This window comes from Spea bombifrons, chromosome 4 (assembly GCF_027358695.1).
Source record: "Spea bombifrons isolate aSpeBom1 chromosome 4, aSpeBom1.2.pri, whole genome shotgun sequence".
Lineage (NCBI taxonomy): Eukaryota > Metazoa > Chordata > Amphibia > Anura > Pelobatidae > Spea > Spea bombifrons.
The window spans coordinates 41622080-41638101 of NC_071090.1; the positions used below are offsets into that span (position 1 = coordinate 41622080).

Genomic DNA, 16022 nt, shown 5'->3' on the forward strand with positions numbered 1-16022 from the left:
ATCTTCTGGTATGATTTAGAAAGGTCATGAATTGGTGGCTTTTCTTGAATTTTCAGCAGCAGTCTCAACAAAAAGAAAGGCATTTCTCAACAATGTTTCTCAACCCTTCCAGAGAAAAAAAGAAAGCCACATTCATTTACCCTGCTTGCTTGCGTATCCAAGCATCGATTGGAATTCCCTGCATGACTCTATTAGACAGGTCGTAATGATCGTGTTTCTCACTATCACTCTAACATTTGTTTTCATTTCCTGCCATGAATCTTTTTCTTCCTGCACTATTCTGGTATGAGAGCTCCCAATGGATGCTCAGCTTGTTGTGGCTCCCTGTCATATTGTGTAGGTTGGCCATGTGGTCTTCCTATTTTCATGTTCTTTACTCCTATTTATTGTTCTTTTAAACATATATAGGTTTTTTTTTTGTTTTTTTTAAGTTCCAGGAATGGCTTTATTCCACTTCAGCTTCTGACTGCTGTTAAACGCTCCATGTTTCAGCGTGTGTGTGAGATGTAGTCACACTATTTGTAATACAATGGCATTTTCTCGTGTCATGTCTAATACTATACACACTCACGCACACGTTTCCCTTATCCTTAATAAAAACAATTTAGTATCATGGAACATGAAGGGTATCAACCACCTTGCCAAGCACACTTCTGCTCTACGACATCTAAATTCTCACATAGTCTTCCTCCAAGAGACTCACCTTACTGACTCTGAAATAGGACGAGTAGGCAAGGTGTGAGTCTCCTTCTACTATTCTTATAAGACAGGTACAGTGATTCTCTAATAAATCTCTCCAAGGCGCTGTTCATAGGTGACCCGCCATTCCCATCCTCCTTTACAATGGATGATGAATAATGCCTTATTTAAATCTCAATCCTCCAGATCTAGCCTCAGAGCTGCTTGGCAAGAATTTGCTTCCTTTTAGCCTGACCATGTTGATGAGGCAATCTTATATTTTGTACCGATGTCTTACCTGAAGGAACACTTGGGGAAAGTCATTTAGAACCGATTCTAAAAGTTCCAGACCAAATGTGCGTGTCATTTCTGTCATACCCACAAGCCAATACGGTGCATCAGCATTAACCAACTGACATAAATCCTAGAAAAAAAAAAGAAAAATTCTGAATAACAATAATAATGTAAATTATAGTCCATCAATACATTGTGATGGGGGTTAATAGTACAATGAACATTAACAAAAAGCTCTACTATGAGAGAGAGCGTTAACAGAGTTCTGTTAAAGTTATTGAAGAAAATGATGGTGTATAGAGTGCCGTTTCCCTAATTTTCTTCTCCATCCAAGTTTCACAAATTTGTACTAGAATAATGTTTAAATATAGCTTTCCTTATATCATTTTGTATCATGTTTTTATATCATTTCGTTTACATCACTAGCTCAGCTGTGCTACTTGTAGCTCACACGCATCAGTAAATGTCAGGAACATGCACTTTAACAACCAAGAAGAAAGCACAACACAAATTCAGTAGTACGCAAGGAGCTATTTCAGCCAAGGCAGCAGCACCAAGACGGCTGTGATACTTCTCCCTTGAAGTCATGTTCCATCTATTAAACTTGCTCTTCGAAGTTAAAGAGCCTCTAAGTCACGTTTGTCAGTCACAGAAAATATAAGACACGTTCTTAGTTGTTTTATACCTGAAAGAGCATATAGGCATCTTTAGCACATGGCTTTAGGGTGCTAACAGATCTTCTATTACTGTTTCCTGGGACAGGAACGGGCTGTTCTGGAACATCTACATACAAGAAGAGGCACCGTGTGATTGAAACGTGCATTTTACCGGAATACGTAATAATTATATGACACTTCCCAGGATGCACGGTGTAACATATGAGCATATATATATATATATATATATATATATATATATATATATATATATATATATATTAATGTAAAACATATTAAGTTTTCCTTACACAATGAATACCATAATAATCCCAACATGTTCATAAATAAATCCTTTTAAAACAGGGGAAAAAGATTCTCAGAGCCAGGGATTATAAATCCATTCAAAGTGTTGTGAGCCACAGAAGCATGACTAAATGTAAAACATGTTAAGTTCAGTCTGGGGTGTGACAGCGCAACACCTTCATCCTAACCTTTGTACCGCTCATCTTCCGCCACCATTCTCTCAAAGACAACAGTAACGACTTGTCGGACTGTGGCCGCAGCTGTGTTATTGGTTATATTGTCTTTTGTGAAGTGCAGTCGAAAGCAAAGAACTATTGCCTGAAACACAGAAACCGGATACAACATTTGATTAGTTATGTGTAATGTTTGCTTCTGTGTTAGTACTGTTTGTTTATCATTAACTGTTTCTTTGTACTTAAACGTTTTTCCTCAAAACACATTATTTGAGCTGTTTTTTCAGAATCAGGGTCTTTCAGTTACTTTATGATGTTAAAATACATACAACATTCATGTGTAATAACAAACTTACATAACATTTTAGGTTAATGTGTTAATGGGGACTCCGACAACACTTTGCCATTAGTTACCTCTTGAGTAAAATGAGCCAAGTGCATCACTTGAGGAGCGCATTTTCATTTACAGAAAAGATGACCAGCACGGATTATTATTACGTGTAGCCCTTGCATCCATTACCTTGGACAGAGCATCATCGTGTACCACGGTGTTGGTCGTTAACAGTACCAGAACTGTTTGCAGAAGCTTCAATTCCTCCAATCCATTTTCCATAAGCTGCCACAACATGTTGATAATGTTACCTGCTGCAGCCTAGAAAGAAAAAAAGGGTAAATTATGGACTTCCTTCATTATGTCACTTGATTTTTTATATGGAAATTACTTTCAGTTGACTGTTCTAATCCAATCTATATATACATTCCTATTAAGCTAAGACCACAATAGGTATTCACCCTTTTGCTATATTACATATTTACTCTGAAATGATAGTATTTTTGAGTAATTGTTGTCAGACTGTTTAATCCCATGGGTTCCATTGCACTGTTGCCCCCCCCCCGGCCTATGCTTCCAAATATTAGACAACACTTATGAAGATAATGCACTAAATTAATGTTTAATCAGAGATACAAACTTCTCCTTGAGAAGTAAAAGGAAGTCCCCAGCGATCAGCATACCTCAGACACAACTTCATGCGACATGAGCCTCTGGATAGCAGCAAGGCACAGCTGAGTGATTTTCGGTTCTTTTGTTCCACAGCCCATGAGGAACGGCTGAACTACTTCAGAACTGTTCTCCTTCAAGGCTTTCAAGAAAACGAGGGCAGGCAAAAACAAATAATATCACTGTACTAATATTAAACAACGCCATGTAAATACGATCAAGTTCTTGAATCAAGTTATGTCTCTGAATGACGCAGTCACATAACACAACCAAATTCCAAGTGCTTTCATTTAATATAAAGTGGATTTGGAGATCACTGTTCTCTAATTTTCTTTTTTTTTTAAAACACTCTTTAGGATACACTTTGTAGTCTTTGCATTAATTAGGAGACATGACAGTGGTGGAATGAATCACTGAACAGTGACAGAACACATTAAGAGCTTCTCAATATAGCAAGTTAGCACAATAAGATGGCACTCACATGCAGTAATATGGCTTACAAATCTTGAAGCCAACAACTTCCACATATCCAAGGGAAATTACACTCAAATTACCTGTCAGTATGTCAGGGCTTCTGGCAGATATGTTTTTCACCTTTATAATTCCAGATTCAGCAGCCTAGAAGAAAACGAACAGATGTGTTATAAGAACCGACAAGAAGGTGCTGCATCTGCACTCCTCACAGAGGTTACATCCTTTGCTTTGGTGAATTAAAAGTACTCTTACTGCACCCTCTAGAGTTTAATCCCATGATAAAGGAAAACAGCATTATGGCAACAACCTATCAGTGCGCTCTTAATGTCACAAGACAACGATGCATTGCTTCTGAATGTATTACTGGAATAGTGTGGGTATTCAACAATACCGGGGATGATTCTTCTAATCCCATGTTGAACCCAGCTGCTGTACATCTGCTGTATCAAAAATATATAATTCCATCAAAGAACAATCTTACTTCCAACAGAAGTTATACTAATTCATACTTTCCATAGTCTTACCAAACACATACACACACACTCAGTAAAAGCGAAGGCATTTAAACCACGTGAACACTTCCTTTGCAAAATCTGCTGATGTCTGCAGTTGCAAAGTAGGCATGTGTGAATACAATTTAATAAAAACAAAAGATAATTTTCTCTTTCTAGCAGATTAATGAGCTAGTATCAGACCTTAAAGATAAACCATTTATTTTAGATTTTCGCAAAATAGTATATATAACCACACATATACACACACACAGTGGTAAGAAAAAGTAACTGAACCCTTTGGAATTACCTGCTTTAACCCCTTAATGACAAAGCCTGTACATGTACGGGCTCAAAATGCATTGTTTTCAATGGGTTTAGGGATCACCCATTGTCCATAAGGGGTTAACTAATAACACACAAATTATTGTTTTGTTCTTGTCCATATTGAATACATCATTCAAACATTAGCAGTGTGGGTTGGAAAAATGTGAACCCCTAGGCCTAGGCTAACCACTTCAACAAAAGCGAATTGGAGTCAGGAGTTAGCAGACCTGGAATCCTATCAATTACATTTGATCGGAGGTGTGTTTTAGAGCTACTTTGACTTTTGAGTCAAATTGAGTTTGTTATTCTCAATAAGAATCTGCTGATGTGAGAGATGCCTCATGGGGAGAAAAAAAATCTCAGAAGACCTACGACCACGAAATGTTTATTTACACAGAGCTGGAAAGCGTTACAAAGTGACCTCAAAGTGTTTACATACTCATCAGTCTACAGTTGGAGATGGAGATAATTTAGTACTGTGGCTAAAACAAGGGCACCACGTACCAACATGAAAACATCATCCCAAAGGTGAAGTACAGTGGAAAGATCACCATGATTTAGGGCTGCTTTGCTGCATCAAGGCCTTGACAGCTTGCCATCCTCGAGGGCACAATGAATTCCCAAGTTTATCAGGGTATTACAAAGGATAAAGTCAGGGTGGCCATTCACCAGCTAAAGCTTAGTAGAAGTTATGTAATACAGCAGGACAATGACCCAAAACATTAAATCTACCACAGAATGGTTTCAAAAAAAGAAAATCCAAGTGGTCCAGTCAGAGTTTGAACCTTAACCCATAAGAGATACTGTGGAATGAGCTCAAGAGAGCTGTTCACATTAGACATCCTAGGAATATGGCTGAGCTTAAGATGTTCTGTGAGGAAGAATGGTCTAAAATTCCCCCTGAACATTGTGCAGGCCTTACCTGCAGCTACCGGAAGTGCTTGTTTGCGGTGAATGCTTCCAAAGGAGGTTTGACCAGATGTCAAATTCAAGGGTTCACCTACCTTTTCCACCTGCACATTGTGCCTGGCTATACTTGTGACTTAGATGTAGATCACCTGTCTGCTACTTATCATCTTGATTCCTATGGAGGCAGCAAGGGTATATTTCATTTTTCACAGGTTGCTTCTCTATTTTGGCTTTACTTTTGTTGAGTAAATCATGACACAGTATAATAGGTCATGTAGTGTTGTTCATCTAAGCTTCTATTTACATATTTTGTTTTAGAAATGCTAAGGAACAGATGATTGTTGTTATGTCCTGATATGTCAAACCATAGAATTCAAAGAGGGTGTTACTTTCTTTTTCACACGACTGGGGGCCTGGAATTGAAGATACACATACTAGCTGCAGGACAAACAACGGTCTGAAAGGCGAAGGGCATATACTCTAGCTGTATTGATAAAAGGTATTTTCCTATGCACTTAAGTCTGCATTGAGGTTCCTATCCCAGTGAATTGTCTCAGTGCTTATGCACCCACAATGCGCTAGCTGCAAACCGCCAAAATCTGTTAAACCAAGCTACCACAACTAAAAAGTACCCCATTTTTCATTTGCATTTTTGTGATCAGTGCATTTACGTTTCTGGAAAAAAGATAATACAAAGGACTCCATGTGAAGTTATCTAACAGATGCTATTGCTGTATGTACTTAGTGCAGAACACTTTAGCAGCTCAACCGTGTCGCAGTTTACCTTGTATGGAATGTATGTTTGGTACTTGAAAAAACACAATTAAGTTATCTGACAAAGGTCTCCTATACCTTTGGTGGCTTTTGCCATGAATTTAAAGAGAAAAGCACATTTTTAAAATAATTTGCTAAAAAAGCACATTCAATCTGTAACATGTTCATATAACTGGTTTCAGCACCTCTTGACACAAATCAGTATACACTGGCAAAGACTGAAGCAATACGAGTGCAAATATAGAAAGCTTTACTCCCAAAGCCATTGTTTTGAGCACTTAATCATTAATATTCATAGTGAGAAACATACTGTAGCAAGAAAATGCAACAATTGCTAATAATTTCAATAAACGTTCCTACTGTAATGTCTCCGAGCGGTCCAGGAGTCTTAACTAGGCTGTAATTACCTGCTTCTCAGGATAAGGCAGATCTAGCTGTGCAGTGTATGGTCTCATAATAAGTCAATTAAATGGAAGAACATGGCAGCTCACGGGTTAGCATAAACTATTTTCAAATTTGAAATAACAAAGGTAATTAGTGACAGCGCTCAAAGAAATAAAAATAAAATAAAGTTGTGGGGGAAAAAAACAAAACAAAATCAAATCATGTTTTTGTTGTTTTGATTTCTTTTATTTATAGATTTGTTATGTTTTTTCCTTCCCACAACTTTTATTTCTTTGAGCACTGTCAGTAATCACCTTTGTTATTTCACATTACTTTTGAGGTAACTGTGCAGTTGTACCCTCAGTGATTCAGCAGCATTTATTACGTTTGTTCAGCTCTTCACCTAAACTCACTATTTTCAAATTTAATAAATGTTATTTTAAAAATAATAATTCTTAAGGTAACATTCTTACTGAATTAGAAAAAAAAAATACACCTGATCCCCCTCAAGATATATTTCCAAGCCCTCCCAATGGGGTTTTCATTTTATGTGCGGCTATTGGACGTGAGTAAGCCACTTACTCTAGAAACTTGGGTAATAAGATGATGTAAGCATTTATTAGCGTACATTACATGCATAGTCATTGATTTATTTGTTTCCAGCAGGCGGCTGGGCACAGGTGTAAACTCTACTGCTTATGTTTAATATTCGAGCACTATTAGTGAAACGCGCTGTGCGCATCACGTGGTGGGAGTGACTTAGCAACGGCAGGCGCCGAGAAGCGAATTAAAGCACCCGCTGTGCAAGTTGTGTGGCTGCGGCGTTATGTTTTAAACTATGCAGCACACACGGGGGCCAAATAAAAAGTATACTTTACCGTCTTACACTATGTCCAGTCTCTCCTCCATGCTTTCTCTATATTAGTGTTCCATCACCACAAGGCAGAGCACTATTCTCCAGAGAAGGATCCTCACAAAGTTCAGGATTTACCATCAATATGCTGCATAAACCGGTCTGGTTTTTAAGGCTCTCAGAGTGCATCTGATGGGAATTTAGGGGATCTCTATTTATATAAATCACACAGAGTCACCCATTTGTATGTTTTGTGTTTTTTTCTTTTATATACTTGAAGAATGTTTCTGGAATTACAGCACAGATATTATGGGATAGTAACACAACAAAACAAATGTACACCAATTTTTATGTTTAATATTTAACTTTCTCTTGACGTATTCCTAAATTCATTACTTGTATTGTACAAATCTGTTTTTGCGTTACAGCATTAGGGTCATACTTGAAAAGCTAGAGTAAAACTGAAGGATGAAGCTTGGTGAAAACCTAATTTGAAGAAAAGGAAGAACTAAAAGATTTGAGCCTCCAGTATAACATTTGTGTCGTAATAATGCACGTTTAGACTGCTTCAACATTTCACTCCCTCTCCTTGAATATTTAATCACAGGTCTTGTGATCTGGATTAATGGAGTAGCACTAGAAGATTTGTTTCAATACAGTAACCTCACAAAGATGAATGGATGGGTACCTGGAGGGGGTGATTACCGTTATTGGAAAGTGCCAGAATGGTCTCTATGGCAATACGAGAAAGAAAATGGACGGTTAAACAGCGTGACAAAGGCATGCCTGCAATGGCCCTTAAAAACACTGCATGAATAAAACAGGCTTAAAAGTCTGCATTTAAAAAGGTATCGCCAAGTTCAAGCAGCATATTCTAATTAATTGGAATAACTACTTGGATTAAATAAAATCATTACCAAATTTGGTAACAATGCTAACTTTATTGGCTGACGTATGATGGATTGCAAGCTTTCAAGACTATCTAGGTCTGTTCTTCAGAAATATAATATGCCTCGGAATAATAACGTCAGTTAGCCAATAAAGGTATCACCAAATTTACCAGGCCAAGCCTTATCGTTATTCAAGTAGAACTTTCCATAAATTCTCAGTCATCACTTTTTGGCAAGAAGAGACACTAATTGAATGGATATAGGGTATAATTTCTAGCGTTGCTATGTTTTCATTTACTTGGTTCTGTATTTAATATATATTGTAACAGAGTTTACATTAGTCCATATACTGCCAACACTAATAGCTATTTGTATCTTTTGGCATTACTTATACAGATGAAGAATCAAGCAAATAACTATTCTGATCTTTACCATGGTAACGGGGCTTAAAGCACGGATGTTACTTGCGCTAAGAAAATGTGAATTGGGCCTCTTTTACACTCTATTTTATTGAAACAAACCAGGGTTTGTTAAAAGCAATGTTTGAACTGTATAGAAGGGATCTGATATAGTCTGCACCTGTCAGGCACTCAATTCCATTACTCTGCCAGAGCCAGAAGAGTTTAAAAGACATGCTTTCAAATATAGAAAGGGAAAAAAACCTACAGCTGAAAAAACGTTCCACACAGCAAACCTTAAAATTCCTTTTTCTCCCTTTTTTAAAAGTTTTGCATTGCTTTCATAAGGTTAGCCACGCAATTAAAGAGAAACCCCAGCTATCATATATATACTCTGTGTTAAACATATTGGCAAGTTAGAAGAGAAGAGAGATGTACAAATCTCACAAGAACGACATATAACAATATCCTACAGGATGGTACATTTCTTCAAAGCACAAACCATGACCGGGCAGCATTATGGAGCTCCACCAACTCTTGCTTATATCCCAGGGCTTCTCTGATGGCATAGAATTATTCACAGTACCGCTGCCAAAAATGGAAAAGTAATTTGCTAATCATGGTGTGTGTATTTCTGTAGTCGTAAAAGGTTAACATGATTATTCAGGTCAACGAAATTAAACGACACCGCACCCTGCACGGGCTGCCAGTGAGAGGGTGCAATAGTTTATAGCCTTTCGTGAACTTTGGAACCTCTGTATGTATATATATATATATATATATATCTATATATCTATATATATATCTATATATATATATAGATATATATATATATATATATATCTCAACAGTCCATGAGCATTGGCCAATAAGGAACATAAAAGGATGATAAGCCAAAACACGTTAAATATAAACATATTCAAAAATAAACACCAAAGCGAGGTAACTGCCAGCAGTTAAAAGTTGGATAAACCAATACATGATCCGTTATCAAAGAGAGAAAACATTTTTAGTGATACATGAGATAGTACTCTTTGCTTTTCCTGATCGCACATAAGCAACATAACTACTAAAAATATTTTAACACCGTTAAATCTGTCATCTGTCAACTGTATACACAGCTCAAAAGAGCAAGAAGAAATGCAAAGTGTGCTTAGATATACTCTACCATTTTCTAATGATTAGATACGTTTCATATTAATTTATTAGACAAAAGTTGATTTTCTTTTAAAAACTAGGAATTTCTAGGTAAGCACATACTTTTGAACAGTAGCGTTTATGACTTTCCTCTTTTTCTGTACACAAAACGTTCCTCCCGAGCCCTTGTGTGAATTGTCAGTCATGCTGTTCAGGGCATGCTGCAAATATCCAACTATTAAAGCACCGGTGCGACAAGGCTACATCACATACATATATATATATATAGCACCTGCAGGTATTCTGGGAGGGGTGAAGTTAAACCATAGTATTGAGAGCTCTTCTGCACGTGTGACCAAATGAGTCACCAGTCCAACCAAAAGCAGCACCTCACCCACCCGTTCAGTGCAGCGAAGGTCCTTTATGGATGATGTCACAAATTGATGATGATGTCAAAATTCTAGTTGAAGTGATAAAGTAGACTTGTACGAATTGCAAATTTACTGTATTTTGTAAAAGTCTGCGACTCGAACGAATCTCCAAGAACGAGTCCAGAATCAGACAAAAATGAAGCAAAAAGTTCAGAATTTTTATCAGAAATTCTTGGGTCCACATTAACTCTCACTCTCCCACACTCGCATTCTCGTTTACTAACTCTCTCACGCTCTCTAAATGTTTCCCTACCTACTCTGCCGACCACTTCTGCATCTTCAATCTTCATTCTGCTATCATCATCTGCAACTCCACGGACATAACCCGGCGGGAACTTCCGCTCAAATGGCGGCACTTGCAGTGACCAATCAGGGAAGAGGACATTATCAACTGGGTGCAATATGGTGGCGGTTGAGGCGACGTCCACTCCCGATCCTCCAATTATCACCGCAAACACTGCCATATTGCTCGGGGATGACACTTAAGGTGATTGGAAGATCGGTGAGAGGATGTCCCCACAAGCCCCGCCATTTTTCCAGTAGTTCCCACTGGGTAATGTCTACACAAATGCAGATAATGAAAGACGATAGCAGACTAAAGTTTGAAGATGGAGCATAAAGAAGAAGATGCAGACATGGTCGGCAGAGACGATAGGGAAACATATGGAGAGTGTGAGAGAGATGGGCACCGGACAACAACTTTTGTTCCCGAAACAAAAACACCCCTAAAACTTTTCAGCTGAACCGAATGGACAGGGACCGAAATTCATTGCCTGAAAATAAATGGACCAAGAACGAACCAAAAAATACATCGGAATCATTTTTGGTCCATTTGTACACGTCCAGTAATCAGTCCCACTCTGTTTAACAAAGGATCAGTTTAGTGCCTCAAACAGCCTCGCCAATGATGAACGCGCATTAAAGCTTTAATATGCATTCTCTATCCTGCAAGACAAATAGAAGGTGACAACCACTTAATGACATGCATTAAAGTACTCATAATGACTGCAGTATATTATAATTTGGGTTTCTTGATTTTACTTCTGTATTTTGCAAGCATCTTTCTATTCTGCATTTGAAAACATTCTTTGTCGGTATAAAAAAAAAGCTCTAGAGGTAAAGCTCCTCCAGAAACTTTCTTGCTCAGCAAGTTGACCCCATGAGATCACTTTCTCTCAAGTACGTCGGGTAGCAATGCTGCCCACTGGAAAATATCTGAAAAGTCAACGTGCACTTTTTCCCAGCAAAACTACTATCCACAGGATTGTTGGACGTATTGTTATATACGACAGCTTAAATCAAGAGACAGTAGAGACCACTGGGATTCCTGAAATATATACAACAGATTGTTAAAAGAAAAAGCCTCCCATCACTAAATGTCATCTGGGTTCTGAGGTCATGCAGTGTATGCAACGACAGAAACACCCAGCATGAATCATGGTCACCTTGAACATCTGCACCCCGTGCAGCAAGAAAACAGAACACGCATCTGAATTTCCACTTACCAAATGGATCAATAATGAAGCATGTTACACTCCATGGTGGCACTGGCGACTGTATATTTATTTACATATAGTGCAAATAACTTTAAAGATATAAATATTATGGTTATTTGTTAGACTCTGCTATTCCTGGAATAAATGTGTACAATATTGCTAAAAACATAAATATTACATTTATGCACAGCTTACACTCTTAGAAACATTGAATGTTTTTTTTTTTTCTTGTGGGGCACATTGAAAGTGTCAGGAAATAAGAGATGAAACCACAAAAAACATCCAATTAAAATAATAATATTGATCACTGCTAACTTCATTATTTTGAAAGACGCCGAGGAGTGCATATGACGCTTGAAACAGAATATACAATCTCTTAGAAGGCGTAAATTATGCCTGCTCTATAAAATAAGGTTATTGGTAACATCTCTACAGATAAAGAGCACTTGGTGGGGTGCTCTGGCACGCACCTAGTACTGTATCATTCTCTGTTAACTTTGTTTCCATGCAAGATGGAATAAACTAGCAAAATTACTTTCAGAAACGGGACTGATTTCCTCAACTGGGTAGATTTTACATCAAGCTAAGTAACTTTTATACTGGACTAAACATAACCCGGAACCCCCATTGAATCTAATGTCAAGAATGCCTAGTTTTCTTCCAAAAAAATTCTAGCATTGTTAAACAATTTTAACCTGCAGCTAACCAGATATGTTTCTATATTTGTATTGAATAATATATATATATATATATATATATATATATATATATATATATATATATATACACACACACACTGTATCCCACTATTTTTGGGGGTGACGTTTCCGCCATGTGATTAAAAACTATTATATTTCTTTTTGCAACTGCACTCATCTACACTAAGGTACATCAACCAATCTCACTGAGCCAATGTAAGGGAATGGCAGAGAACTATAGGAACGGCAGCTAGAAGCCATCATGTCCAGTAAAATGTAGCAAATGTGAGCCCTTTCAGAAATATAGGGTATATCTGTACTGCCTGCACATACCTGACCCACTGGCGCAACATCCATTCTCTCTGCCATAACTTATTTCCCAAAAGCAATGCAATGACATCATAAATCACTTGTTAATTAGATCAGGGATACCTGCGCTCTTGGTGACAACACACGTTATAAAAATGTGCAAGCCATCACGTGTCTGTGTGAGGGGAGAGACAGAGGACAAGGTGCGGATGGTAACAGAGAGGATGGGTGGGGGCGTATTCACCAAAGGAAGACTTCACTTTAACTCCATGAGCTTCTCCAACAGAAGAGCTTCGGTGATCTGTATAATGTATAGGTCAATCAGCAAGGATTTCTCCTCACACATGAAATTATACATCACCTGCTCAACCCTTCTTGCTGGAGAAACATACTGGTGTTGACCCTTCATAATGAATAATTAAGTGGGGGAGTTTTCCCACAAACTCGCAATGCAGGAATGGGAGAGAGGTGGGTGGTGTCTCTGGGAATGGGAGAGAAGTGGCGGGATGCCTGTGGGAATGGGAGAGAGGTGGCGGCAGGGTGTCTGTGGGAAAGGGGTGAGAGAGGAGGTGGCGGGGTGCCTGTGGGAAAGGGGAGAGAGAGGAGGTGGTGGGGCGCCTGTGGGAAAAGAGAAAGAGAGGAGGTGGCGGTGTGCCTGCGGGAAAGGGGGGAGAGAGGAGGTGGCGGGGTGCCTGTGGGAAAGGGGGGAGAGAGGAGGTGGCGGGGTGCCTGTGGGAAAGGGGGAGAGAGAGGAGGTGGTGGGGTGCCTGTGGGAAAGGGGGGGGGAGAGAGGAGGTGGCGGGGTGCCTGTGGGAAAGGGGGGGGAGAGAGGAGGTGGCGGGGTGCCTGTGGGAAAGGGGGGGGGGAGAGAGGAGGTGGCCGGGTTTCTGTGGGAAAGGGGGGAGAGAGGTGGTGGGGTGCCTGTGGGAAGGAGGAGAAAGGTGGCAGGGGAGTTCGTGGAAATAGCTGGCATGACAATAATGCAGGTAACACGCAGGTCTCACACACACACACACACACACACACACACACACACACACACACACACACAATTACCTCTTTCACTGGAGGGAACTTCTTCTTGCACTCCATAGACAGGCCCCGCAGGTCACTTTGCATATTGTCTAGCAGCTTCTTGATGGCCTCCGGGCTGCTAGTGCTGGCAGACATGTTGTCAGATCGCGATATTTCTTCACAAACAAAGAAACGAGGACTTCACTCTTCGCTCTTTAGCGTGCAGACTCCTATCGCCCCCAAAAGCGGTGACTGCGTCTCAAACGTGCAGCATGCCCACTCCTTGAGCAGGACCTGTCAATCCCTCCGTTCCGCCATAGGCAGAATTCCCACAATCCACCGTGCCCCGTATTGACACGTAACAGCCGCTTCCGTAAACACAGGCGGCGAGAAAGGCAGTACGCATGCGCAGAGGGGCGACAAGTGACGCCTGCATAGGGTGCTGTAACTTTGATGAGATAGAGTGGTGGTTGCTGGTTGGGTGAATGACTTCCAGCTGCCATCGGATGCTGGGAGAGTGCTTAGCGATGACTCAAAATTATTTAAAAAATTACCTAAAATACATTTTACAAGTAATAGTTAACAGACTCAAGTGATGTCACCATGACATAATAAGGGGTAGTCTTTAAAGACCTAAAAGGGATTTCCTGTCCAAAAAATATTAAAACATTTAATAATAATATGAAAAAAAGGGTGATATATTATTCATAATAAATGACAGTCTATACAAAAAAAGTGGCATAAAGTGAAACCCATAGCTGTCCCAAACGATATCTAATTTGTGTGGGCTGTTAAACATGGGAAAAGAGAATCATATCAGGGTATGCAGAAATTGTAACAAAAAAAACCTCCAGTCACCTACATCTACAACTACATCTGAGTTAAAAAGTATAAAAAATGATTGGCATTAAATTAAATAATACTGTATTATACTAAAGCAATATGTGTCAGATTTTTTTCACTATTGCGGGTGTTTTCCATTCCCAAGTCAGTTACAAAGGCACTGAGTCAATGAAATCTGTTTGTGTGAATTCTGTAATGCCAAATACAGTTATACAAAGCCATCAACAATCATTCTGTGTGTTCTGTGTCCCCGTTCACAATAACACAAAGAACCCTTCTGCTCAGTTGTGGAGTATTACTACCCACATGAGTCAACCAGATAGAAATGTACTGTAACAAAATGATCATATTGTAGCAAGCACGTATATGTGTTTATATACATACCAATCAAAAGTTTGGGACCTCTTTAAATTAAACTTGGATTGGAGTGATAAAGACCCTCTGTACGCCTATGAAGATATTCCATTAAAAATCAGTAATTTATATTTGCTTTTCGTTCAAAAACATATGTAAGTGACTCCAAACTTTTGAACAGTAAACAGTAGAAATATATAGATTATATAGATATATTTTACTCTCCCTACGCGCATACCTGGGTACTTCTGAGCTCCGGCTACCCAGAGCCTTCCCTTGCGGGACTGCACACTGACATCGGCGGTCCAGCTGACTTCGGTGGGCGGTCCCGCTGACATTCGCGGGCGGTCCTTCTGACGTCGGCAGCATTCCCACTGACATTGGGGGCGTTCCCACTGACGGCAGCAGGAAACACCATATTTAAAGGAAAAATGGGCGGGGAGTGGGTCAGTATAATGTAAAGAAAAGCAAAAGTTAACCATTTAAACATCATCAAATAGATCAGAAAAACAGCGTAGACATTGTTAATGTTGTAAATGACTATTGGAGCTGCAAAGGACTCTTTCTTAATGGAATATTTCCATAGGCATACTGAGGCTCTTTATCACCCCGTCACTCCTTCGTTCTAATGGCACGTTTAAGTTTAAAAGGGTAATTTGATCCTTAGGAAACATCTAATAATTCGCAAGTATGTAACAATTTCCTTGTTTTCCTTTAAAAAAGCTAGTTTGTGTAAGTATGTATGTGTATATTTCATAAATAGGTATTATGATTGGGTTGGAGGGATGGAGGAGAGGCTGGGTCGAAGAAAGAAGACACGTGGAGAAGCCGTGTTGTTGCACTGGTAAAATGTAGTTATATGTTGTTTCACTGAAAGTCGCAGTTTCCAAGAACCTATCAACGACGTTAAGTGAGGACTGGCTGTAATATGATTCCAGACCGCACCACGTATGCATTACAGAATAGCCTAATTTCCACTTTCCAGCTTTCCATCACAGACAAAACAAGCAGCATTCAATATTAGCTTAGGAGGCTCCATCTTGTGGGACAATTTACCTCTGCATCCGGAATACAATCTCCCACTGGTATTCATTAATACGTTTGCTTACATACATGGTTGTGTTTCTATCCCC

The 16022-nt window shown here is 39.2% G+C and overlaps 1 protein-coding gene across 5 annotated transcripts in view; it reads right to left on the reverse strand.

Moving 5' to 3' along the window:
* MON2 (MON2 homolog, regulator of endosome-to-Golgi trafficking) overlaps positions 1–14060 on the reverse strand; it is a 46183-nt gene extending 32123 nt beyond the window's left edge. For all 5 annotated transcript variants that reach the window (XM_053462347.1, XM_053462345.1, XM_053462346.1 and 2 more), the window contains exons 1-7: positions 13735–14060; positions 3662–3725; positions 3122–3249; positions 2628–2759; positions 2123–2252; positions 1658–1755; positions 977–1102 (exon numbers count right to left, since the gene is read on the reverse strand). In XM_053462347.1, coding sequence (XP_053318322.1) covers positions 977–1102; positions 1658–1755; positions 2123–2252; positions 2628–2759; positions 3122–3249; positions 3662–3725; positions 13735–13848 — 792 coding nt within the window. In that variant the 5' untranslated portion in view covers positions 13849–14060. The remainder of the gene's footprint in view (positions 1–976; positions 1103–1657; positions 1756–2122; positions 2253–2627; positions 2760–3121; positions 3250–3661; positions 3726–13734) is intronic.
* Positions 14061–16022: the final 1962 nt, after the last annotated feature.